The sequence below is a fragment of the Pomacea canaliculata genome, linkage group LG7, assembly GCF_003073045.1.
Source record: "Pomacea canaliculata isolate SZHN2017 linkage group LG7, ASM307304v1, whole genome shotgun sequence".
In the NCBI taxonomy this organism is placed as follows: domain Eukaryota; kingdom Metazoa; phylum Mollusca; class Gastropoda; order Architaenioglossa; family Ampullariidae; genus Pomacea; species Pomacea canaliculata.
The window spans coordinates 30115241-30140235 of NC_037596.1; the positions used below are offsets into that span (position 1 = coordinate 30115241).

The 24995-nt window shown below is 36.9% G+C and overlaps 1 protein-coding gene and 2 long non-coding RNA genes across 4 annotated transcripts in view; all 3 read left to right on the plus strand.

Moving 5' to 3' along the window:
• LOC112569337 overlaps positions 1-10323 on the plus strand; it is a 97002-nt gene extending 86679 nt beyond the window's left edge. Inside the window, exons 4-5 of one of the 2 annotated variants that reach the window (XM_025247115.1) lie at positions 9027-9191; positions 9853-10323. In XM_025247115.1, the coding sequence (XP_025102900.1) occupies positions 9027-9036 (10 nt within the window). In that variant the 3' untranslated portion in view covers positions 9037-9191; positions 9853-10323. The remainder of the gene's footprint in view (positions 1-9026; positions 9192-9852) is intronic. The other variant, XM_025247116.1, reaches the window with a different exon arrangement.
• On the plus strand, positions 1246-6228 carry LOC112569398. Its single transcript, XR_003100399.1, has 5 exons — positions 1246-1464; positions 3332-3482; positions 4007-4660; positions 5205-5350; positions 6109-6228. It is a non-coding gene; the product is annotated as an uncharacterized LOC112569398 (long non-coding RNA).
• Positions 10324-13484: 3161 nt separating the features above from the next.
• LOC112569418 lies at positions 13485-14272 on the plus strand. Its single transcript, XR_003100421.1, has 3 exons — positions 13485-13547; positions 13815-13928; positions 14215-14272. It is a non-coding gene; the product is annotated as an uncharacterized LOC112569418 (long non-coding RNA).
• Positions 14273-24995: the final 10723 nt, after the last annotated feature.

Below are 24995 nucleotides of genomic sequence, written 5' to 3' on the forward strand. Positions count from 1 at the left end.
GAACTCTGATGCCACTTATGTTTGGGGCTCAGCCATGTGTGACGAGTAAATTCCTTTTTCTGGAAATATTGAGAGTTCTGAAGTTCACAATGTCCAGATTTATTTATGGTTTATGACAACAATATTACAAGGTGGATTGGGTGACAAAGATATTTTCCTAAATGATTTCTTGCCTTTACTCCAAAAACTTATCAACTTAATGAAACGAAGATGAAACGAACTTCATTAGGGTTTAAAAGTCTAAGGAACTTCCTTGTGTTTGCACATTTTGCTTCTATCAGTGCTTTCGATGGAGTCTCAAGGATTTGTGGTAAGTGATCGCCTGTAACCTGTGTCTGGGCTTGAGTACGATTATACTATCCGGATTTTGTTAGGATTGAGGACATTAGTACTGAGACAATAAGATTAAAAGATAAGCTTGGTCACAGGAAAGCTTGCAGAATAAACCTACAGAATTAAAATTCACGTTGTGGGTCTTTGTGAAACTCCATCGCTTAAATTGCTATAGATACCCAGCAACCCCCAATAGATAGAATTTAATTTTTCTTTGAAACAAAGACATCAAAATTCTAATGTGTATTCTAGCTGTGGTCATTTCCAGTCAGCACAGATTTTCTGAGTTTTGTCGTACTGTGAATGGAAACATCATCCTTTCCGTTAAAGAGGCCACTGCTATTACATCATTAAAGATGAGCGTGGTCTTACGAATTTAATGAGAGCCCCATAAACTTCAGCTGGAACGTTGTCATTACAATTGTGCTGTGTTCGTTAAGATGTAATCGACTTCCTTTCTTTTCAATATATATAAACCATGGCTGTTGATGGTCCTATGTGAAAACAATATATGACTTGCATTGATCCGAATCATACACCTGTCAACACCACATTTTAAGGTAGTTTCCTACAAAAAAGTCTACGAAAGAAGCGAAAGTGAATAACCTCATACATATGTTCATGACATAATAGGGCTATGTAAAATACACCTGCACCTACAGCCGTGACAAAATGTCAAACAAGCGTTTAGACTATAATTATAAATAAGAACCAATCAGACAGCTGGGTTTTGTGAGGCGTATCTTTAAACTGCTTAATTGACAACAAATGACCAAACTTTGTCGATTGAGATTCAGTGCATTCGTGTTGTGTTGAGGAAATGCGTCTGTGTGTGAGCCAACACGTGGATGCTTAGGTAATATCCACAAATCCACTATCCACATGTTAAATTATGCGTTTTCCCTCAATCACATAAACAGTGGGACACATTTCTGAAGAAAATCCTTTTCCCGTTATTAACATCCTTGTTGTCTGACTTTAAACATCCACACTGCGGTCTGTGCTCAGTGTCAGCTTTCCAGCCAGACTCTCCTCACATCCTCGTCTTCCTGCAAGACATCGCAGCTAACATCATGATGCGCTCAGTCCTCAGTGTCTGTGTGATGTTTCCTCTTCTACTACAAGGTTTGAGTAAGTACTCATTTACACTTTGTCTTAATATCGTTATGCTATGATGCTGCAAGAACACCATGCCAGCCCTGTAGTACTCGTGTGATGACCGACCTTTACAGCATCAGTAAAGTCAGTGACATGACTGTAGTATCACGTGACCCTGACTAGGCTCCCCACTAGCTCGCCTGCAACATCGTGGGACCTTCAGGCCAGTTTAATGTTTTAGATTACTTCTGTGTATCCAACGAGCTGTGTAAGGAAGAGATATTCTTGTCTTTAAAAGTCGAAAATAGTGAAGTCAGACCATCTGCCAGTCTCACTGACAGTACGCATGACACGAACAGACCGCGAGAACCCACGTAGAAATGAAAAATAGACTGAAAAAGTAGTGTGGCACGGTGACAGGGTACATAAAGCACTAAAAGCAGGGGAAAAGCCAGAGACGAGCCTAAAGTGTGTCCTCCGACAACGAACAAAATGTGAATGAAGCGATTGTCTGTCCGTGAACTGCCTACAGTAAGCAGCGAAAAAGGTTTTTACAGGTAACCGCAGACAGCAACCAGACTGGTTTGACCAAGAATGCACACAGACATAAAGTTCGGCTAAATCTTGTTTACATAAATACAGATGTCAAACGTCGGGCCAGTCTTTATTAATCTGTAGAGGCAAGGCAACAGTATTGGAGGCTAGTGAAGGAAAAAAAGAGAAGATATAAAAAGGTAAAAGCAGAGAATTTGACAAAGCCAATCAGTTACACAAAACTGTTTTGAAAGTAATAAAATCATGTTTGGATAATACAGGGTGAAAATATTACAGAAAATGAATGGATGAATCACTTTAAAGACGTTTTCAAAGATATAAACCTGATGTTGATTGCACAATTTTTGATAATCTGCCTGGAATAGAGGAACTCGATGAGACCATTAGAGATAGCGAGGTACATACCGCAATACGGAACCTCAAGTCGCAAAGTGTGTGACACAGATAAAGAGTTAGTATTAGCCGATGAACTGGCATTTGGCTTTTCAACTAAATATTTTAGTCAATTTTTGTAAGCGGGAAATGTATATGTATATAAAAGGAAGTTATATTTGTAACCATCTATAAGAAAGGCAATCACAAGTGCCCCTGATTAAAGAGAAGATTACATCATAAACTTAACAAAAGCTTTTACCTGAAAACAAGCAGGCTTTAGTAAGGGTTTATCAACAACAGATCATATATTCTCATTGCTTGCTGTGATTAAGAAATATCTCAGTAAACCAGCCAGAAGGAATAAATGGTTTGTAGATGAGGGCGTATGACTCTGTCCAACACGCAACATTACCGAGAGCATTAATTGTTTCTGGAACATCTCTTCTATTTACTAAAACACTAATATCAATGTATGAATCTCCAAAAGCATGTATTCGAACGAGTTACCAACTCGCTGATAAGAAAGACAGAAAACAGAAACCGTTTTCCGCCATTAATTTTTCTTCTCTTCATCAGATTTTTGATGTATCACAGCATTTAAACCTGTGTATTTGGGCCAGCAGATAAACATCATTGCGATAGTTGTGGTGACATGTGTTTATCAAGATTTTCTTTTTGTGATCTCATGCGTCGGTGTCCTTTATTACTTTTATGTTCGATATAGTTACAATGTAATATAGAGAGGTTTATTTAAAGCAAGTAAGATGCTTCTTCTGAGGTATGAAATGTCTAATACATTTACTTATTCATCTAGAATAGTTAAAGGGTTTTGCTGTTGGGTGCAGTTGCTTTGTGATAAATTGGACATGATAGTGTTTTATGTAAATCAACAGAGGAACAGAAATGTTTTGATTTTCCAGTCTGTAGGTAATAAGATTTGTTGTCACTCGTCACTTTCATGGTTGATTAGATGCAGAGTTGAAAGCCCACCTTGTGAATGGAACTGCCCCGTGGAATGGCCGCCTTGAGGTGTTGTACGACGGAGCATGGCGCCCAGTGTGTGTTAATAGGTTTAGGAAACAAGAGACACAGGTGGTCTGCAGGGAGCTGGGCTTCAACACGTGTGTAATGTTTTGTGATCTTGCGCTTATATGCTGTGCAATTATATTTGTTTTTCATGTTATATTCACGATAAACAAATAATATACTACAGTTTCTTAAGTTATTTTAAGTATTTTACAATCATCATATTCTAACCATTAAGCTCCATACCGATTCGAGATAATCTTTTTACATAAGATGCAATAAGAAAAAAATGCTGATGCAGAGGCACTTGTGTGTCTGTCTGTAAGTGTGTGATTTGTTTAAAACAGAAAAAGGGACAATTAAGTTATAATAAACCAAGTAGACATAAAATAAGTAAACAAGTTCATAAATAAGTCGTTTGTACTGATTAAAAAATATTGACTAACTCAGTCTATAATTAGTGACAGATAATAAAAGCAATGCGCCTGCATGTATATGCAAATTGTTTTCTGAAAAAAGTGTTGATTTTGACTGCATCTAGTCTGTACCTATTAAAATAAGTCGGTACATTCGATAGATAAAAATAGTCAAATGCACCAACAAACCTTTTGTCAAACAGGTCGCAAGTTTATACCGCGTCGCTATATATGTACGGTATGAGATACAAGATCAACTTTCACGACCTGAGTTGTACAGGCGAGGAGACCAGCTTAGATAAGTGTAACTATACAGAGATTAGAGAGGACTTCTTGTGCCTCTATGTCGTTGCTATCACCTGCAACTCAAGTAAGAATCTGTTGTTTCTATTCTGTTGTTTGCTGTGTCGCATTGTGTATCCTCAAATGGAGAAAAAGAAACATTGACACATTTACCGTTTTTTATGCAAGAATTCCTTACAAAAGAGATATCAAGCATGCAAGAATATCTAGAGATTAGGTAAAACTCATGATGTACTTTCACAACAATTAAAATGTAAAGACTTAACAATATTGCAACGCATCTTAATTATTTAAATGATTTTTGCCTTTTTGTTGATATAGAAACTGTTTTGTCTGCACAGATACTGAAGTGGCAATGTACATATAGACAAACTTATAGAGATAGTAAATATCTGACGGCTTGTTACAGAAAACATAACAGTGCGATTGAGTGTTAGGGTGCCAAGTAACAGACGTCAGCTAGAGATAGACATCGGAGTTAATCATTGGCATACACTGTGTGTGTCGTCTAACAACACTGCCAGGGTCGTCTGTAGACAGCTCGGCTTACCATGGTAAGTTCCTTTCTCCTGTTAGTGAACGAGTCTGTGAAAGAATGATGAAAAGATTCTACAGAAATTACACAACTTAAGGAAATGAAGTATCAACCTTGCTAATCATTAAATGCTGATTTTGAAACTTTACATTTTACACACACAGCTAAACACATGTCTAAAAATGTTCATCTGCTGCTCCATCCATCCATTCATTCTTTACTTACAATCTATCCCTATCCCATTAAAAAGAAAATTCTTGACATGAGTTACTTTAGAGGCAACAAAATAAATCTTATATATTTATAAAGTGGAATAAATAAACGCCTGTAATATAGTTGTTATGTTCGCATTAAGAGTATATCTATCTACATAAATACTGATCTATGAATGCAAACTGTTGTCGTCTGAATTATACCATGATCTATTTACTTATCTAACCTTACACGATACAGATGCATAGCATAAAAGTTCTTCTGAATTAAAAAGACCTGAAGCATTTTAATTAAGCATTAACTATTATCAGAACAATTGTTTTAAGCAAAAGGTATTCTGCAATGTTTAGGCTTGGTGCGAGGACGTTTGTAAATGAAGACAGGATCTCTGGTGATTTCTTATCTTGCCTTGGGAATGAGACTAGCATCGCTGAGTGTCAGCATGAGGTGTCTAGTGGCGGATACTGCCAGTATTACAACATCATTTGCAGTAACTGTAAGAACTTCTATTTTACAAAAGTAAAACTCATCAACGTGTGTACAATTTGTATGTTAGGTTTAACAAATGAAACTACGTGTTTTGCATATGGAATACAGAAATAAAATATTGTAACTGTTTTCAGTCTCATATTCGACTAAATGTGTAAATCTTTTCCGCAAATGTAGCCAACTAAAGGGAGGCAACTTTCTATGAAAAGAAAACGCTACTACTGCCTCTTTAACAGTACATGTTTTACTTTTTTATTCTATTTTCATTTGAAATTCTTTTTATAAATTAAATTATTTTGTTTTGGAAAATGCACTCGATGATAAGTCTTATCCATCGATAACCTTACCCTTACTGTCTTGTCACTTCATTCAATAATGTTAAGTTTCAGTCTGTCACACCTGATATAATTTTAGGAACCTAACGAAAGGGTACGATAACTATCGTTTATGTTAAATAAAGAAAATAAATGACTGTTGAAAAAAAAACTAATAGCTTTAATTTTTTAATGCCGTTGCAATATTTAGCTATGCTAAAGAGGCGTTTGTTCATTATGAAATATTTAATTATCAACGAGAGAGAAAGAGAGAGAGAGAGAGAGAGAGAGAGAGAGAGAGAGAGAGAGAGAGAAATATAGATTTAATTACATATTTTGTTTAAGAACGTTTTATGAAGAGCAGAAAGATGAAGTAGTTGGCGATATCTTTCTGCGGAGGCGAATTAATTGTTAGTTTACTGTCGCTAACAGTTTCAAGTGTTTTTTACAGATATTGTCAACATCCAAACAAACAGTAGCAGATATCCTTTAATGGAGGAAACAAATGCTACTTTAAAGTGTGCGAGCAATGAGCGGTCTGGTGTAATAAAGTACACGTGGCCAGAAAATGCAGGCGGGTTCCCTGATGGCAGTAGCCTGATCATCACTAGAGTGACCAGGGAACATCATGGAAGCCGAGTGAGGTGTGAGGCGATGTCTAGTGATGGTGAAGTTGTCTCCAGTGACACACTGCAATTACAGGTTTACTGTGAGTATTGGGATCCAACAACAAGAAATGCTGTGAATAAGGCCACTTAGTCATCGACAGCATATAGTGTCTTTATATGTGTAGCCGTGTACATGTTCCGACAGAAACTGCTACTTTTGGTTTGAGATAGATGTTAGTAAGTAAAAAACGAAGACACTTGCCTGATGTATAGATGATATGTGAGAAGAATCTCGTTCTATCGGCTTGTTTACAGATCGCCCGATTATCAGGATAACACGGAGTGACAATCAGGGTCAGCCACTGTCCACCTACTCTGAGGTCATCAAGGGTCACAATGTGACGTTTGTGTGTGACGCTGACAGCAACCCGCCTCCTGCTTCCATCACGTGGTCAGGGAAAGTGAGCAGCACTACTGGGGAGTTACACATCATAGCAGCACAGCAGACGACACACGAAGATATTTACACCTGTACCGTCATCACTGAAACAAACGGTTATGATGAACGTCTGCCACTGAGGGCATCTTCTCATATTACACTTATCGTTAAAGGTATTATTACACACACACAACAACAACAACAACAACAACAACAACAACAAGACACATTGTTCGTCATGAACCAGCTTTTCACGAACAACAGTCCTCTTTAACTACAAGCTTTATTACCAGAAACATTTCGAGCCTTACCGTCGTATTTGCCCGTTTTGTATCGAAGACCGAAATTAACTTTATTGAGAGAGAGCTGAGGTAAGTAAAGTTGTATGTAATCACATTGTCGGCGGCCTTTACAGACACATTAAGGTCACGTGGGATGTTGAGTTGAGGTTATTTGTTCTGTATACATGTAGACTGATTTTTATAGCTTTGTATAATACAATTTAACTTTATTCATTTCCAGAGGCAATTATCTTTAGAGCTGTTAACATTTAAGTGTATGGTCCTTGTTCACCTAGTAGTGGAGCAAGTTAAAATCTTTTACCTGAAATTTTACGAAATCTTTACAGGTTATCGCTTTTTATGGTTCTTGGAGAAATAGAGCAAGACCTGGAATGTTAATCATATCAGTTTGTTGTATCTATAGTTGACATGGCTACAGATGGCTGCTTATTTCTAGAACACACCAAATAAGCGACACGGACATTGAGTAAGAGATGTTTACAGTGGAAACTGAACATCAGCAACATTTTTCCAGAATTGTTCCTAGCATTTCAAGAAATAGAAAATGAGTAAAAAGGTAAGTCTTGGCTCCATTTTGCGTTTGCCTTGCTACAATACTTTTCTCACATTTAGTTTACGTGTTCCAAGCGCTACTCCATACACACACAAAGGAACATGCGAGAGTGTACACCTACAGCAACATACATGTTTGTGGTAATGTGTGTTTATTTAACTTTTTTCCTTCTATTCCCACTGTCACGATGGTTTCGGGAAAGAAGAGGCACAGATGACCTGCAAGATGTTGATCTTCGACAGGTGAGTAATATTTGATGGTCAAACTACAGGTTGCAAGTCTTGATGTTGGAATCGTTCACGTACAGAGAAGGCTCGGGCATCATTGTCCTTGACGACCTGAGATGCACAGGTGAGGAGTCCAGGTTAGAGGAGTGTGACCATGAAGGATTTTACAAACATGATTGCAGTCACATTGAGGACGTTTGTAACATCTGTAACAACCGTGAGAACGAGCTCTTCCTATCTGTTGGTTTCCTGTATCCCATGTTTTTGTAACTTTGCTGAGAGAAACAAAAGGAGTAAAAGAGATATTAATTAAACTAAAATTAAAGTATTTCAGATGTATAAGGACGCTTTATTTACCTAAAAAAATGTATAAACGGAACAGGTATTTTCATAGCAAATAAATCTGTTCGTTTTCTTTCAAGCATATTTAAGACTTCAGACAAGAGTACACATGATTAATGACTAATATTTTTGCGATATAATATTATCTAGATAAATTGTTTTCTAAGTTTTGTAACTAATACCGTTTGTCTGCACAGGATAATGCTGCGATCACACTCACAAGTAATGTTTAATTCAATAACAATGGACCAGCCGCATGCCTCGGTCTTCTTTTTCGAACCTGGATCATACAATGCATGTGTTCTAGAAACACATCATCTTTGGGAGCAGGCAGACGAAATATCTTCCTAGGGCCCCGATTTTGATTAATATGCTTTGATGCTAAAGTGTTCCTAAAGCTTTTTCAGTTCATTGTTTTATTTTTTAAGGTCACAGATGTTGCTCGCTAGATATGCTTTGTTAAACCTGTATAAAATGACTTTACTTCTTATTATTATCATTCATTTTCACCCCAGTGGAGCATAGGGTCGCAAACTGACTTTTTGTTGTCTCGTAATGTTTGGGACAAGGGCTCAGGAAAAGATGAAAGAAATCCCAGATTTTCTCTCTTTTTATTTCTATCTGCCATGGAAATGGTATAGTAAAATTAAGCAGCCTTGATTACTGATAACATTTTAAATGAATTATTGAATAATTATTATTTGTTCGAGCTATAATATGTCTTGTTGTTTGCCGCAAAAAAGTGTTTTACTAAAAGCGAGATATTTTCTGTTGACGGTGCAAGGGTCACAGGAGGTTATATAAAAAGGAAGAAAATAATATACTATGAAGCAAGTTGCTGGTTTGATATTCTTATTTCACATGTTTAGGTCCTGAGAGCCTATTAATTGATCAACAGGAAGAAATAAGAGCTGTGTGACAAGAGAGACACAGTCAGGGAGGAAGCAGTCGGCAGGAGTGTGTCTGGAAGAAATACCAGCTGGAGGTGTGATGAACGTGTATCATGAAGAGAAAACTGACCATCGTGGAAAGATGACCCGACATGCAGACAAAGTGGATTCTTGTCAGTCTCCAAGATCTTTATTGTCTCTAAGTTATCCGTAGATAGAAAATATCATAAAACAAAGGTGAACCCAAAGTAAATTTAAAATTTAATATTGTATTTTTTTAAAACAACAAGTCTTCATTCTTTTATGGTGTTTATATAAACTGGACGCAAATATAAAATTTATAAAAAGGCAAAAATATGTCTTCAGCTAGTATACATTGCTGATATCTAACATACATTCGCATAGATGTGAGCAAACGTTTCTTCATACATTTAACTCGTAAATGTAAAGTGTTTAAATACTTGGAATTTGTGATAATATCTATTTCACAATATTTGGTCACAGTTCTTCATTGCTGAGGTAAACTCCGGAATTACAAGATCTGATGCTATATGCTAATTAAAACAAGTTAATACTGGGCAAACTGCTAGCACACGAATCAGTATTATCAAATATTCGACAGGTGCAAATTGGTGACCACGCATCAAAAATATATATATATATATATATGTATATAACTAACATGTATCTTTGCCAATTTTCGTTGCAAATTTCCATTCTGTTAACGCGGCCACAAAGTACAAATTGGCTTTTGTCAACTCTTAAGACCTCCCGATAATTGAAAGACTGGTTGTAAATGTTTGTATTTCCTACATTACTATTTCTCTGCTACAGACCCCATCTATGTCAACACTGCTGAACTTGCCGAGGAAAAAGATCACATCTACAGCAATGTTGGAGAGAGTGGACGTGGACGGCAAAGGCGTGAATAACATCAGAACTGTTTAGTGTAAACAATCTGTGGATAACCCGTAAGATTTGTGAAAACCTCAAAAGAAATAAAGCATGTACTAAACAATGAAATGATATCAAATTTTGCTTGTCATGTGTCAAGACACTATAATTGATAAATTAGATGGATAAATCAAAATAAAAAAGCAGAAACCCATAGAAAATAAGTTTTCTTTTAAGTGTCATGTTAAGCACTGAAAATACTGGCTAAATCGATTTAACATCAGTAGTGATCGTTTGTAACAATAGTTCTACTTGTAATTGAAAAAAAAATATTTTAGTTCTCGTAGTTTTAGAATGTTTGAAATCTTTTTGATCCACTATGTTTACTAAAAATTATCATGTAGTTAACGTTCTTGGCTTCGTGTTATGCATTCTCCTTTTTGAAACTTTTTCCTTTCACTGTTAACACGTGTTTAAAACCGTCTACCTTTAATCTACTGAAGTATATTTCATATATCACGTAAGAGTGTCGTATTAATCTCCTGTTCGCTGCGATGTGTGAATGGAAGTGCTTTTTATTTTCAGGATTAAAAGTTGCCATGTCGTCCAGTAGACGTCTATAAACAGTCGGGATGTGTAAACATATAAAGATAAATAACAGAAAGAATGTAGAGCGCAAGTGTTTGTCATACCCTTAACAGTATTTGTTCTAATGTATTAAGTCATGCACTAGGTTTCTTATAGCAACTTAATAAACAATGCTCCATGTTTAACTATTTCACGAGTTATTAAACTGAAATATAAGAGAAGCGGAAATAAATTGTGAGTGAAAAATCATTTGAGGGGAGATAAGTAATGATGTTGTGAGGCTGAACTACTTGTTAGTTATAAACGTCTTCTAGCTAGTCAGAGCTATGTGTTAATGTTTTATTTCTCCAAACTACAGACATGCAAAGAGGAAGTTGAATGTTTTTTTTCATTGTGAAGAACATAAGTCTTTCTCGTACTTCCCCCTTGTCCCCTGTTTCTTACGGTCACTGGTATAGATACACAGATTACTTTGAGAAAAGATTCCTCTATTATATACATTTGCTGAGTCCTGTTTTCTATTTTTTCTGTTCAGCGATTTAAAAAGTCTAAAGTGTAAGGAGTGTAAGAACATGCCTTCCTAGTCTGTCAACTATGCCCGTACATCTTTCTAAAAGAGATAACTCTAGTAACCACTGTTGAAGAACCCGTAGTAACCTATCAGTAAAGTAAGGCTTGTAATTGTCCATGTCCACTCACATTAAATACAAAAATATGGACACTAGGTATTGATAGAGACCAAACAGAGTAGTGTAAAACGATAAACAACATTATGTATGAGCAGTGTAGGTCCGGCTACCCGCTTATACTATCGATCACAATAACAAGAAGAGAAATAAAAGACTAATGAAAAACACAAGTACTTCAGACCTTATTATAAAAATAACATTATTTATGGTGTCATTATCGACACTAGTCACAATAATCCGTTAAGAAAACGGGACCTGGATAGCATTCACCTATCAAACATTTAAAAGAGTATGCATATGGAAAAGAAAGAGATTAAAAAAAAATTACAAGTATCGAAATAAAAACAAGCACACACACACATTGGAACCTCTCCGTACTACAAGTCACTTTTATACAGACAGCTTCTTTCACAAGAATTAAACACAGATTCATGACCTTTTGTGTCAACTGTACGATTATTATATTGTCACGTATTTGGTCTGTCGAAGAAAACCGAACAATACTATCTTTAGGAAAGAGTCCAAAAGCCTGCTTCATCATCTCTCTTTCTTTCAATCTCTGTGACACTTTCGTTCGCTTAGGAGCAAGTTTTAGTTCGCGGAACTGTTTTCTTATCTCATGCAAACAATGTCGAGCAGATGTCAGAAGTCTTCCTCTCTCAAGTGACGCACTTTCTACTGTCATCACGTAGATGTTACTGACGAGCCGAGGAGAAGGTTGATGAAATATACACTTACATGACTGTATGGGTAGAGTTACGAGAAGGGTACCTTAGGTAGTAAGATCGGAGAGAGTAGATAGGTAATGATCTAGCTAAAGTAAAAAGAAGTCAAAACATGTCACGCTAGAAGGTAAGCTTTGCGTCGTCGTCGTCATCATCATCATCATCATCATCATGATTAGCACCTTGGGGTAAGAACAACTGCATTTCAACTCAGTTCCTTAAACCAGGCTGTTTGACTTAAGTGGGAGACAAACTACTTTCATTAGTTGACCCAGCTACGGAGTGGACATCTGGCACTTTAGAGTGCTGAGGAAATTTGGACACCAAGTGAGAGATTATTCATGAGAGATGGGGGATTATCCTCACTTAATGCTGTCCTTAAAATATTTAAGGTCTTTAGCACGTTAAACCCTGGGATAACCATTGTCTGTACTGCATTAACCGACAACGATGTCGGTATAGTCGATATGATTTTATGTCGGCATGATTTGTGCTTTCTAACTTACTGAGTAAAATAGGTTGATTTTAATACACGAGTTTTCTAAAAAGGCAAAAAAATCCAGTGTTTTAAAATTTTTAAAGGATTTATGTAGGAGTGATTATAAATAGCATGTCAACTAAAGAAAACATTTATATTCTTTCCACTGTGTGTAAACCTGTAATGTTTCCAATCGTCCTGTATCACAGTCGCATTATATTATATGATGCCTGTATCATTACCCTTCCTGACTTTCCTTTTTCAACCTTTAAAGGGTTAGGCACAGCCTTCACACATGTTTGAGACTTGTTTAACTATAGACTCTCCATCACTCTACTTTATACTTCACAGATAGATGAAAAATGGATGTCTCTGATCTTTATCAGTGTGTTTGGGCGTCCTTAGGAATGAGTTTTAGTGCTTGCAAGTACAAACCTTCTCTTCTACAAATGAAAGAAAAAGTAGCTGACTTTATTGTGTAACAGGACTTGAGTATAAGTGTGGTTTAAGTGTGTTGCCTTAACAACGTATTCCGCTGTACTGACTTAACCAGAACTTTTATTTAGTTCTCTCTATGTGTGGTATTATGTAACGACACCTATACGGGACATCAATTTTTTCACGCATGTGTCTAAGTACTTGCGTATATTGCCACTCAACATAAAAAACAAACTTGCTCCACTTTCCATGTCTCTTCGTAATAGATGCCATGCGTGGTAGTTACTGTCGAGCTAACCCAAACAAAATGTCTCCGTCCTCCAAAACTTTGTCCCTCTCTCACGCACTTGCACTTTTTCTATGGAGCACATAAAATGTGGAAGACAGAGAGATATTTTTTGCTTTGATTTATTTCTCCCTTGCCTTACTTGAAGCAGTCACACTACAGTTTCTCTCCATGTACCCCAGTCTCATACAGAAGAAAAGACCAGTACCAGTCATGTGATAATATGATCGACTGACAGTAATTACAGTGCGAAAAGCCGGCATTAGAAGGAAATGACTCTCCCTAAATTCTTCGTGATTACAGAAATTCTGCTGGTCAGACTTGTGTTCAGTCATCTTCCTTGCGACTACACAACTGATGGTTAATATATACGCCGTACACTAATATACTGGACAGCACATCGCCTGGTGTATTTGTTTGTATATCGTGCTGTAAGTATCTTTGTTTTTATGTACTAAGAACATTTTAATTACCAACGAAAATTGATACACGTAATAATAATAAAAGAATATTAATAAACAACGCGATACTGTGCTGTGTATTTTTAATGCAGACAAAGGCACGCATGTACACAAAGAAGTATGCGAGCACACAGACGCCACAGTCAAACATACAAAGACAGACAAACACGATGACAAAGATATTCCTAGAAAACAGAAACTGTTATTCACGATTATTTCTATTTTTCTTATCTTTAGAAGTTTTATGTAACATCGCATTTTAACCTCTGCATCTGGGACAACAAACAAACATGATGATGTTCGTGGTAACATCTGCTTTTGCAGCTTTTCTTCTTGCAATCCCATGTGTCGGTAAGTTGTCCTTTACACAATTCTTCACTAATGACAGCGAAATATAGAGAGTTTCATATGGAGCAATAAAGACACTTTCTTTTTTGTTTAAACTGTCTCGTACATTAACTTATTTATTGGAAAATAACAAAAATAGGGTTCTTATGATCAGGTCCTTTCAGTTTTTGTAGATTTGAGATAATAGTGTCTGACATAAATCAACAGAACAGAAAGGTTGGGATGTGCAAATCTGTAGGTAATAAGGTTTGCTGTAGGTCGTTACTAATTCACTTTCACGATTGATCAGATGCACAGTCTCATGTCCGGCTTGTAAATGGAACTGACCATGGAATGGCCTCCTTGAATGGTGTGTACGATGGAACATGGAGCACAGTCTGTGTCTTTGGTTAGGAAAACAAGGAGCGCAGGTGACCTGCAGGATGCTGGGCTTCCACGTGTGTAGCTTGATGTAGTCTTGTGTTTATGTGCTTGTTAATTATATTTGTTTCGCATGTCATATTCATGACGTGCAATTTATAGATAATAAAGCTTTCAAAGAATTTCTTTTTTTTTCATGAGGTTAAAATCCTTTATTAGTGCGTGTATATATTAATATAACGCATGGCTATGTCTGTGTGTGTGTGTGTGTTAATTTGTTTCAAACAGAAAACAGGGCATTAAGTGGTTTTAAGCAAGACAACTTTTAAAGCAGTAAAACAAGTTACGTTCATAAATATCCGCTTAGGGATATGGGAGATATAAAAAAATAAAAAATATATTGACTGGCTAAGCCTACATTAAATAATAAAAGCATTGTGTACAATCTGATTTCGAATAAAGTTTTAATTTCGACTTGTGCTGTATCTATTGAATATCGCTACATTGAATATGTTAACAGACAAACACACAAACATATTACTGTCAAACAGGTCGCAAGTTTTTCGCCGTGTCAACAGATAGGTACGGATATGGTTTGGACTATAAAATGTTACACCTGAAGTGTAAAGGTGACGAGACTAGCTTACAACAATGTAGCCATACACGGTTTTACACGGACTTCTGCCACAATGTGGTTGGTATCACCTGCAACACAGGTAAGAACCCGCTGTTTCTATTCTCTTGTTTGCATTCAAAAACAGGAAAAAAAATTTTAAGAATGAATTTGACGCATTTGCCATTTTCTATGCAAAACCCTAGAATGGTAACTTCATTTTACTTAGAAAAGAAATATCAAGCTTGTCAAGCAAGAATGTTTAGGTGATAAAATTGATGTACTTTTTACAACAAATAACATTTTAACACTTAACAATATTGCTTTTAAATGAGCTTAGGACTTAGTGCGAGGATACATGTGACGGATATATATTGTTTGCGATGTGTATGGATTATATATGGATATTTGGATACTTTTGTTGTTGATATAAGTATTCTTTTGTCTGCACAAACACAAACATGACAATGTACGACCCCATTTTAAAGTAACCTTTATCTGGAGTACAGTCGACTGCATGTCTCAATCTGTCTTTTTGTAGAGAGACTATTGGATGCTTGTGTTTAAAACACTGTATTTTCTGCTTTGTTTTATGCTAATAGTTTTTTTATCTGTTAATAAAATAAATTGCACAGCAACGATGATTGCTAAAATTGGAGAAAAAAATGTTCAATAATAACTTAAACTGTTTTGCAGACCCCGAGTGACTTAGTATGTCATTAGTTAATTTGTAGAAACTGGAATTTGAGTCTGTTATATTCAGTACCACATATAAGCAAACGTAACATAAAATGTGGTTTTAATCACAAGATACCAGAAAATAATTATATCGCTATAATAATATAAATCTTAATTTTTATGTTCTTTGCTGTCATGAAAATTATTTTAACATGCCATATATAGAGCATGTTCTTGAGAAGCAAAAGAACAAACATTTGAATAACCGAGCACTGTGGAAAAAATTCCAAGAACAACAACAACAACAGCAGCAACAACAACAATAATAATACCTTATTAAATCAAAGAAGTTAGCGATTGTGAGTGTAGTTAACTTGATATCCTACTGGTTATTCTACTCCAGGTCTTATGCTATTACCTCTTCGCTTTGAGATTAATTACTACCATCTACTGTCACAAAACCTAAATAAATCTCTGATGGATTATTTAAACTTAATGTCACAGAACACGCACGACTGCGTTTGAGGGATACTCAGAACATGGGACCTGACAGAGGTCAGGCACAGATAGACATCGGGGATGGTGATTGGGAGACAGTGTGCGTGACGTCTGACGTCACTGCCGGGGTCGTCTGTAGACAGCTCGGCTTACCATGGTGAATTCTTTTCTCTCTGTCAGTGGTCGAGTCTGTGTAAGGATGAAGAATATTTACTCTACTGAAATTATACAGTTTAAAGGAATGATACATTAAGTTCTCTAATCATTAAATGTTGCTTTTAAAATGTAACGTTTTATATACACACACAGAGCGAAACGCATGTCTTAAATGTTTTCCCGTCATTCCATCTATCCATTCTCTTTTTCATATATCCCTATTCTTTCCTAATGATAACACTTGACACTTATTTCTTCAGCGTTACAATTCGATCTCATAAACAAGAATATAACAAATTTGAGAAAATGCCTATAGCACTTTCTATTTTTCCAGGAACAGTATATTTATTTACATAAAATATGGTCTACGAAAAAAGATTGTTCTCGCCTGAAGGACGCCCTAATATATTTATCTAACCTCGTACGCTACAGATGCGTATCACTTAAGTTCTTATAACTTAACAAATGCAGCCTTTTAATTAAAATTTAATAATAATCCTGACAATATTTAAAGAAAAGGGCATTCTGCAATGTTTAGGCAAGCGGCGATTTTGAGAGAAATACCTGTGGAGAGTTCCGATGAATTCAACCGACTGCTTCTAACAGTAACCAGCTTTATATTTTGCCTGGGGAATGAGACAAACATTTATGAGTGTCAGCATGGGTTGCCTCGTTACGGAGACTGCCGGGACTACAAAATTATTTGCAGGAACTGTAAGATCTTTTCTTTGAAAAATACAATTACCATTTATACCATTTACCATTTATACGTTAGGCTTAATGAAAGAAAACTACACATTTGCATGTAAAAAAGAGAAGGACAATATTTTGTTTCAAGTTAAAAATGACATGATGTCTAATACAAAATGAGGGTTGTAAATCAAACAGTATTTAGCTCACCTAGGACGGTAGTCACCAAATAGCTGTGAGCAATGGATAGTTTGCATTCAAGGGATACTCAAGGTTTGTGATAAGGCTCTGGCGACGGTCAAACGTTTCAAAAATATATTTAGTTACAATTACAGAGCACGAGAGCAATGCAGGAGAAATAAAGGATTCGTTTCTCACTTAATTACCACTTATTAACACTATTTCGTTTGCCGATGTTTATAAAATTTCAAAAAAATCCAGTGAAATCGATCCTTGTGTCCTTCCGCCGAGTAACCACGATAGCTTCCCGAGATGGAGGACTTGTCTCCTTATGACGTCAGTCTCCTTATGACTTCAGTCTCCTTATGACGTCAGTCTCTTTATGACTTCAGTCTCCTTATGACGTCAGTCTCTGACATGAAGTGTCTGTGGTCATTGGGAAGATTTTGTTAGATTAGTGATCTCCAAACTAATCTACAATCAAGATGGCTTGAAGCATAATACGTCCCACTCTTTGGGCTCCCAAAGCTTTTTCGTACTGGGATCGAGCCTTTCTATTGGTATGACCCACTCTTTTGTATCGCCTTGTCTTTAGGAAAGTGATGAAAAGAAAATTTTGAATCTTCTTTGCGCAATGAGCATTCTTCTGAATGGATACCAGCGCATTACAAATCGACATCATCATCATCTTTCCAATCTTTTCGTAGCAATCGGGTGCAGCACATTCTCGAGGTATGGTTCTCACTATGGAAACCACACGTCATAGGGTCACGTGACGGAGAACGAGACTGCGTGGAAGCAAAAAAAGAGTCCCGTGTAATTTCTCTTATTAAACACAACATTCTACTAAGAACCTTCAACGTTTTCCACATGAACACACATATAAATAGACGAGATTCAAATGTATCCTACTCTTTACGCGATTCTAAGCAGTTTTATTTTGACTTTAGAATCCCTTTAATTGGACATTGAACACAATGTTTAGAATATGCCTGTATATTTTAATTAAAGTGAAATGAAATCTAAGTATAGATGTAAAATATTTGTAAATTGTATACATAATTTTATTTCGTAGACCATGTTGTAAGGAGCAATATGACATAAGTCTTTCTATGATTTTAGCTGAAAGTCAAAAAGAAATCTTATGTTTTTTAACAGTTTCTGTCAACATCCAAACAAACAGTAGCAGATATCCTTTAATGGAGGACACAAATGCTACTTTAAAGTGTGAGAGCAATGAGCGGTCTGATGTAATAAAGTACACGTGGCCAGAAAATGCAGGCGGGTTCCCTGATGGCAGTAGCCTGATCATCACTAGAGTGACCAGGGAACATCATGGAAGCCGAGTGAGGTGTGAGGCGATGTACAGTGATGGTGAAGTTGTCTCCAGTGACAGACTGCAATTACAGGTTTACTGTGAGTATTGGGATCGACCGGCAATGAATGCTGTGAATAAAACCCCTCGACAGCATTTAGTCTCCGTAAGCAAATTAGTTTTAAATTGAAGATCCCACAGAAAAAAGCGCTTTTTGTGCGAGTTGTATAGGTTAATCTTCTCTCTCTTTTTTTTAACCTACATACAAGGTTAAGTGTGTTTGTTTGTGTATATATATTTGCACATTTTTCAACATAAACTTGTGTTTTTGGTTTCAGGGAGATGTTAGTAAATTAGTAAAAACCAAGACACTTGTCAGATGTATATATGATATATGAGATGAATCATATTCTATCGACATGTTTACAGATCGCCCGGTTATCAAGATAACACGGAGTGATAATCAGGGTCAGCCACTGTCCACCTACTCTGAGGTCATCAAGGGTCACAATGTGACGTTTGTGTGTGACGCTGACAGCAACCCGCCTCCTGCTTCCATCACGTGGTCAGGGAAAGTGAGGAGCACTACTGGGGAGCTACACATCATAGCAGCAGAGCAGACGACACACCAAGATATTTACACCTGTACCGTGGTCACTGAGACAGTTGATGATGCACGTCTACCACTTAGGGCATTTTCTCAAATTACACTTATCGTTAAAGGTATTATTACAAAACAACAACAACAACAACAACAACAACAACAACAACAACAAGACACATTGTTCGTCATGAACCAGCTTTTCACGAACAACAGTCCTCTTTCACTACAAGCCTTATTACCAGAATCATTTCGAGCCTTACCGCCGTATTTGCCCGTTTTGTATCCGAGACCGAAACTAACTTTATTAAGAGAGAGCTGAGGTAAGTAAAGTTGTATGTAATCACATTGTCGGCGGCCTTTACAGACACCTTAAGGTCACGTGGGATGTTCAGTATAGGTTATTGGTTCTGTATACATGTAGACTGATTTTTATAGCTTTGTATAATACAATTTTACTTTCTTCATTTCAAGAGACTATTATCTTTAGAGCTTTTAAGATTTAAGAGCGTGGTCCTTGTTCACCTAGTAGTGGAGAAATCTTTTGCCTGAAATTTTACGACATCTTTACAGGTCATCGCGTTTTATGGTTCTTCGAGAAATAGAAGAAGACCTGGAATGTTGATCATGTCAGTTTGTTGTATCTATAGTTGACATGGCTACAGATGGCTGCTTATTTCTAGAGCACACCAAATAAGCGACACGGACATTGAGTAAAAGATGTTTTCAGTGGATAGTGAACATCAGCAACATCTTTCCAGACTTGAATAACAATGTCAACTGTGTATTTGTATAACTTGTATGTCACATGTAACTGGCCAGATACTTTCTTTTCGCTGTGAACTTTATAGACTTTGGTTCACGTGGGAGGCTCCTTATTCTCCTGGTTACTGAGTCGGTTAGCCTCAAGCCTGTGAGTTGAATTCCACTTTCTCCTCTTCCATCCCGTCCAGCTGACATGAATAGTTCCTTGCATTCCAAGAAATAGAAAATGAGTAAAAAGGTAAGGCTGGGCTCCATTTTGCGTTTGCCTAGCTACAATACTTTCCTAACAGATATTTTTTGTGTTCCAAGCGCTAGTACACACACACACACAAACACAGAGAAACATGTGAGAGCGTACACAGTCACCTACAACAACTTTGTTTGCAAAAATTCTTTTTTATTTATGATAAAGGTAGTTAGATATGCTGCAAATTTAATAAACAGATTTAAACTGTATGATTGATCCGATGCACAGCTGTGAGTCCGGCTTGTGAATGGAACTTGGGTGTGGCCTGGCTGCCTTGAAATATTGTACAACGGAGCATGAGGCAAATGAGGACGATGGTTTCGGGAAAGAAATGGACCGGGGGCCCTGCAAGATGTTGGGCTTCGACAGGTGAGTAACATTTTATGTTATTGTGATTATGTGAAGTGTAATGTTTCTTATGAAATACTTATAATCTGTAGGTCAACGAATTACAGTCTCCCAAAGCGATTTTAGTGTTCGTCTATGTTTCTTTTCATTCAGTCGATTGTAATCTCATTATTTAGTGTGATCTTCTTAATCAATTTAAACGTTGAGGCAGGAGTGAGCGTGTGTATATATGAGTATGCGGATGTCTGCTTGTGCATGTCTAATCTTTTTATAAAAAAAAAAAGAAAGTAGTCTTCTTAAACAAAGAAACAACGACCGGAAAAAGCCCTGGAACGCGCAAACGACGCTTTGTGAAGCAAATTAAATACATTAGTTATGAGCAATGCGGATGATAACATTTGACTTTCCGATTGTCATTTTGAGTACAGTAACAGCAACAGGAAGAAACAAAATAAGTACAAATAAAAATACCCTTTTAATTAAACTGCATTAAAAAGGGTTTAAAAAAATTAGGTCACGGGATTTTCTTTAATACATATAAGTGTTAGGGGCACTGTTAATCAGGTCTGTGCTCTCACTTAGCAGGAAGTGATTTAGCATTCTACCTTAGTAATTAGAGACTCGAGTGTCGTCACAACGTGACAGTTGCTAATTTAGCCTCCACCTGATTGACTGACCGATGCACCGCATTTTATTCATACACGTTTTAAAATTCTTGACACCAGGTGAGCATTACCCATAAAGCATGTGGCACACAAAAGGTGAGAGCATATTTCTCACTAATGAAAGTGAGAATCACTACTAGCATCAACAATGATAATCTTTCAATGTACATGCATTGTCATCGTGATTGTTATCTAATAAGCCCATCGTAACTTTGTGTTAAGTCGACTACATTACAGAAACATCACCATGCTTCTATTTGGCCATCGGCAGTTCCACCACTAGGGAAGTGGTTGTTGTTGTAGTAGCAACATTCTTGCTCTATCGGTGGAGACGTGAGTTTCTTGTTGTAATACACAAGTAATGCTCTTTCCTGTTTGAATGCTAAGCATTTTCTGAACGTATTATCACATAATACAAGCTGACTAATGCGTGAAATCAAACAATCACAATTTTGAGTCTCCTTCTTGACAGAACTTTACTCTTGAGTGACTCGTTAGTACTAAATGTTTATGTGCCTGTATGTGTCTGTGAGAAAACTATTAATGAGTCACTGTTGATGTTGATTAAATGCATAACATGCGTGTTGGGAAAATAAATTTATTTTATTGCTTCCTCTCTGTCAAAAAAACTCATACAGCGTGCTTTTGAAGACGACATGGACCTGGTGACAGGCAATAACAACAAACTGATGACAACACCAGCAGACAGCAGGGACATATGAGGTAGAAACCATCAGTGACAATAGAAAAGGTCTCTATTAACAGGCTGGCAACTAAGCAGAGATGTACAAGGACGGATATCAGCTCCAAAAGTCAGTAACCTCAGTCAGCTGGAAGTCACCTTGTACAAGGAAGACAGTCGCACTTCAAAAGTCGGGATGAGGATTACAACAGTGACACCAGCAAAATCCAGAATAATCAAAATTTGGCTCAACACAGTCAGGTTTACGGTCAAGGACTGTAGATGTTCCTCATAGTATCAGCCCTGTTCTACAGATGTGAGATAAAATACAGGCAACAGGGATGAATGCCGAGAAATATACTCCAAGATTTCTGCCTACGATACAACATCAATGATGATACGTGCATGATTGGGTTCCTAGTGGGCCACCGAAACGGTTTTATAGCAGGAGCAAAACAGTGAACTATTGTTTGATTTGACAATGTGATGCTTCTGAACCCTTTTCTGCTAAGCGTTTTATCTTTCTTAAGGAATCAGAACAAGTAATAATAAATGTGTATTTGGTCATTTTCAGAAAAAAGTTTGTTCGCTTAAAAACAGGAGGAGTTTAGCGGTAGCAGGATGTGTCTCAGTGCCGTTGCCATCGAAAGTAGTTTTGGAGATGGTAATGGTTAGATGTCTCATGAATACACGTCAAAGAGCTTACGAGGGCAGTCGCACTTTGAAATCTTTTAACGGAAAAAGACACAAATGAAAAAAAGGTACTAACGTTCTATAGGGAGATACTTCGGAATACAGGAGAGCACAGGGGAACTAAATTATGTTTTCTTGGTTTTGTCAAAATGAATTGAAATCGGTTAATCAATCTAGCTCGTGCTGTGTTTTAATTTCTTTGCTGGCACCTGCACTGATTATTTCTCTGAACTTCTTTTCCATTACATCCAAGCTAGATAACTCCGCTCCTCGTCTGACATATGGACACATGATTCTTAGTTATTGTGCAACGAAACAGTAGAGCTCTCTCCCTTTCCACATCCACCACCTACCCACTATTAAATCCTTAAACGTGCGCTGAAAACACACTTCTTCCGTAAAATTTTGCTCATAACAACCTTTCCCATAATGCTAGTCCTTGTTCACACCCTTCCTTTTGTAAGATCATGTTACTCTCATCTTTTGTTCTTGTTATTTGGTTTCTCTTTGTGATTTTTGTATTTGATTTTATTCTTTGTTATTACTGTTGTTGTTTCTTTATAGTTCATGTGTTATTTGTTTTCCTGTCCGTCGTAGGTTGTCTATGTTTCGTTCTTGTTATTAAGCTCTAAGAGCATGCTCCTTAGGAGTGTGAGTATGTGTCTTACAAATCTTGCATTCATCATCATCATCATCATTTTTAAAAATAAAAATAATAAAGTGTGTGATTAATACAGTATAATATTGTATAGTAAATGCTTCATAATGTAACAGCTTCAAAAATAGATTAAGCCGGCTCTCGGTCAACGATAATTTTAGGTCATAGAAAGAGAGATGAGAGAGAGAGAGATAAAGGCGTTGTGTCCACAATACTTTAAACAATGAGAGCCAGAGAAGGACATTTATCAACGCATCAGTGCTTCCTATCAAAAAAGGCTTTGTTTTCTGGAATATGGAAAAGCAAAAAATAAGAAAGATGATACGAAACGATATTTCGGAAATTTTGTTTTAACCACCAGAGACTCTTAAAAACATCTATATGAAGTAAAACAGGACATATGAGTAAAAGATAAAATAACAATTAACAACTTCAGAGATATCAGATACAAGAAAGGAAGCCCTTAATCGAGAAAGCACTTACAATCGCTCCACCCTTGAAACAAATGAAATACGACCAAATAAAAAAAATGTTCAATAATTATGTATAAATATAACAGACGATTACAGCAAGCTATAAAAAATTGCTGGTTGACACAATCTATATTACAAACATCTTAAAATTTAATAAACGAGACCACTCAAGTCCTACTGCAACGTTTGAAATAAAAGCAGATCACGGACTAAACCTCTTTTAGGAAACACAGATGAACACTTCTCATATGGTGACAAAGGTTAAGAAAGCTGTGGAAGTGATATATACTAAGCTTTTCTTCCCAAACACACCCTACTGGTGAAGACTAAAGCATCACTTGACATTCTAACCATATCGCTATTAAAGTAAAATGCAGTCAAGTGCATTTTCGAATTTAAAAAGCAGGAAAAGAAGCCCGTCACAGTATCACCAGAAATACGACTGTAATCACATCGAAACTGAAATCATAAACACAAAGCTAGTACTCAAGTTAGGGGATGAGGGTAGAGAGTAGAAAGAAGGTCGCAAGGTAGTCCCACTCGACCCTGAGTGAAAAGTTTGTCAAACAGATCAGAGGGGTTAACCGGTCATTCCTGATTTATCGCTACACGACACGCCATTTAAACCGTAGGTATCACGATAACACATTATAAAGTTCTTTTGCGATGACTGTTGTGTTACATCTCTGGCTACGAAAAAGTAGCAGTGACAATAAGAGAAACATAGAGGTTTATCTTAAAAAATGGAAACAGTTTGTTATCATCCACTAATTATTGTTAGATGTCAGTACCTTGCCCTGCGGTAAGAGGAACTGCATTTAAACACAAAGACCCTTAGACCAGCCGGTTTGACCAAAGTGGGACACAACCTACTTTCCTCAGTTGACCCAACTAGGGGACATCTAGTGGAGGGTTGAGGAAAGTATGACATCAAATGAGAGGCGGGGCAATATCCTCAGACAGAGCTGTCTGTGAAATAAATGAGGTCTTTAACACGGGAAGTCCCGGGACTACCATTGTCTGTATTGTATTAAACACCGATAGTCAGTACATGAAGAGGAAGAATTTGTAAATTAGATTAACGAGCTTTTGAACTTGTCAACACACGTTCAGGAGAATTGTGACTGATGGTTTCATGTGCGCATGACATGTGTTTTCCAACTTACTAAGGAGAGCAAAGCAGGTTGACATCGTCCTGTACCACAGTCGTATTGTGTGAGGGCGGTGCGCGTGTCCTCTTCGGCTTTTCCTTTTATTAACCTTTAAGAGGAGTTCAGTACAAAGTGACACAAAGGTATCAGACATCTACAACTGTAGACTCTAGTCTGTCTACTTTAAATTTGACGGATATATGAGAAAGGGAAACCTCTGATCATCATCAGTGTGTTTGGGTGTCTTTAAGATTTTATTGTGGTCTTTACATTGAATGACACTAGATTCTGCGCCTT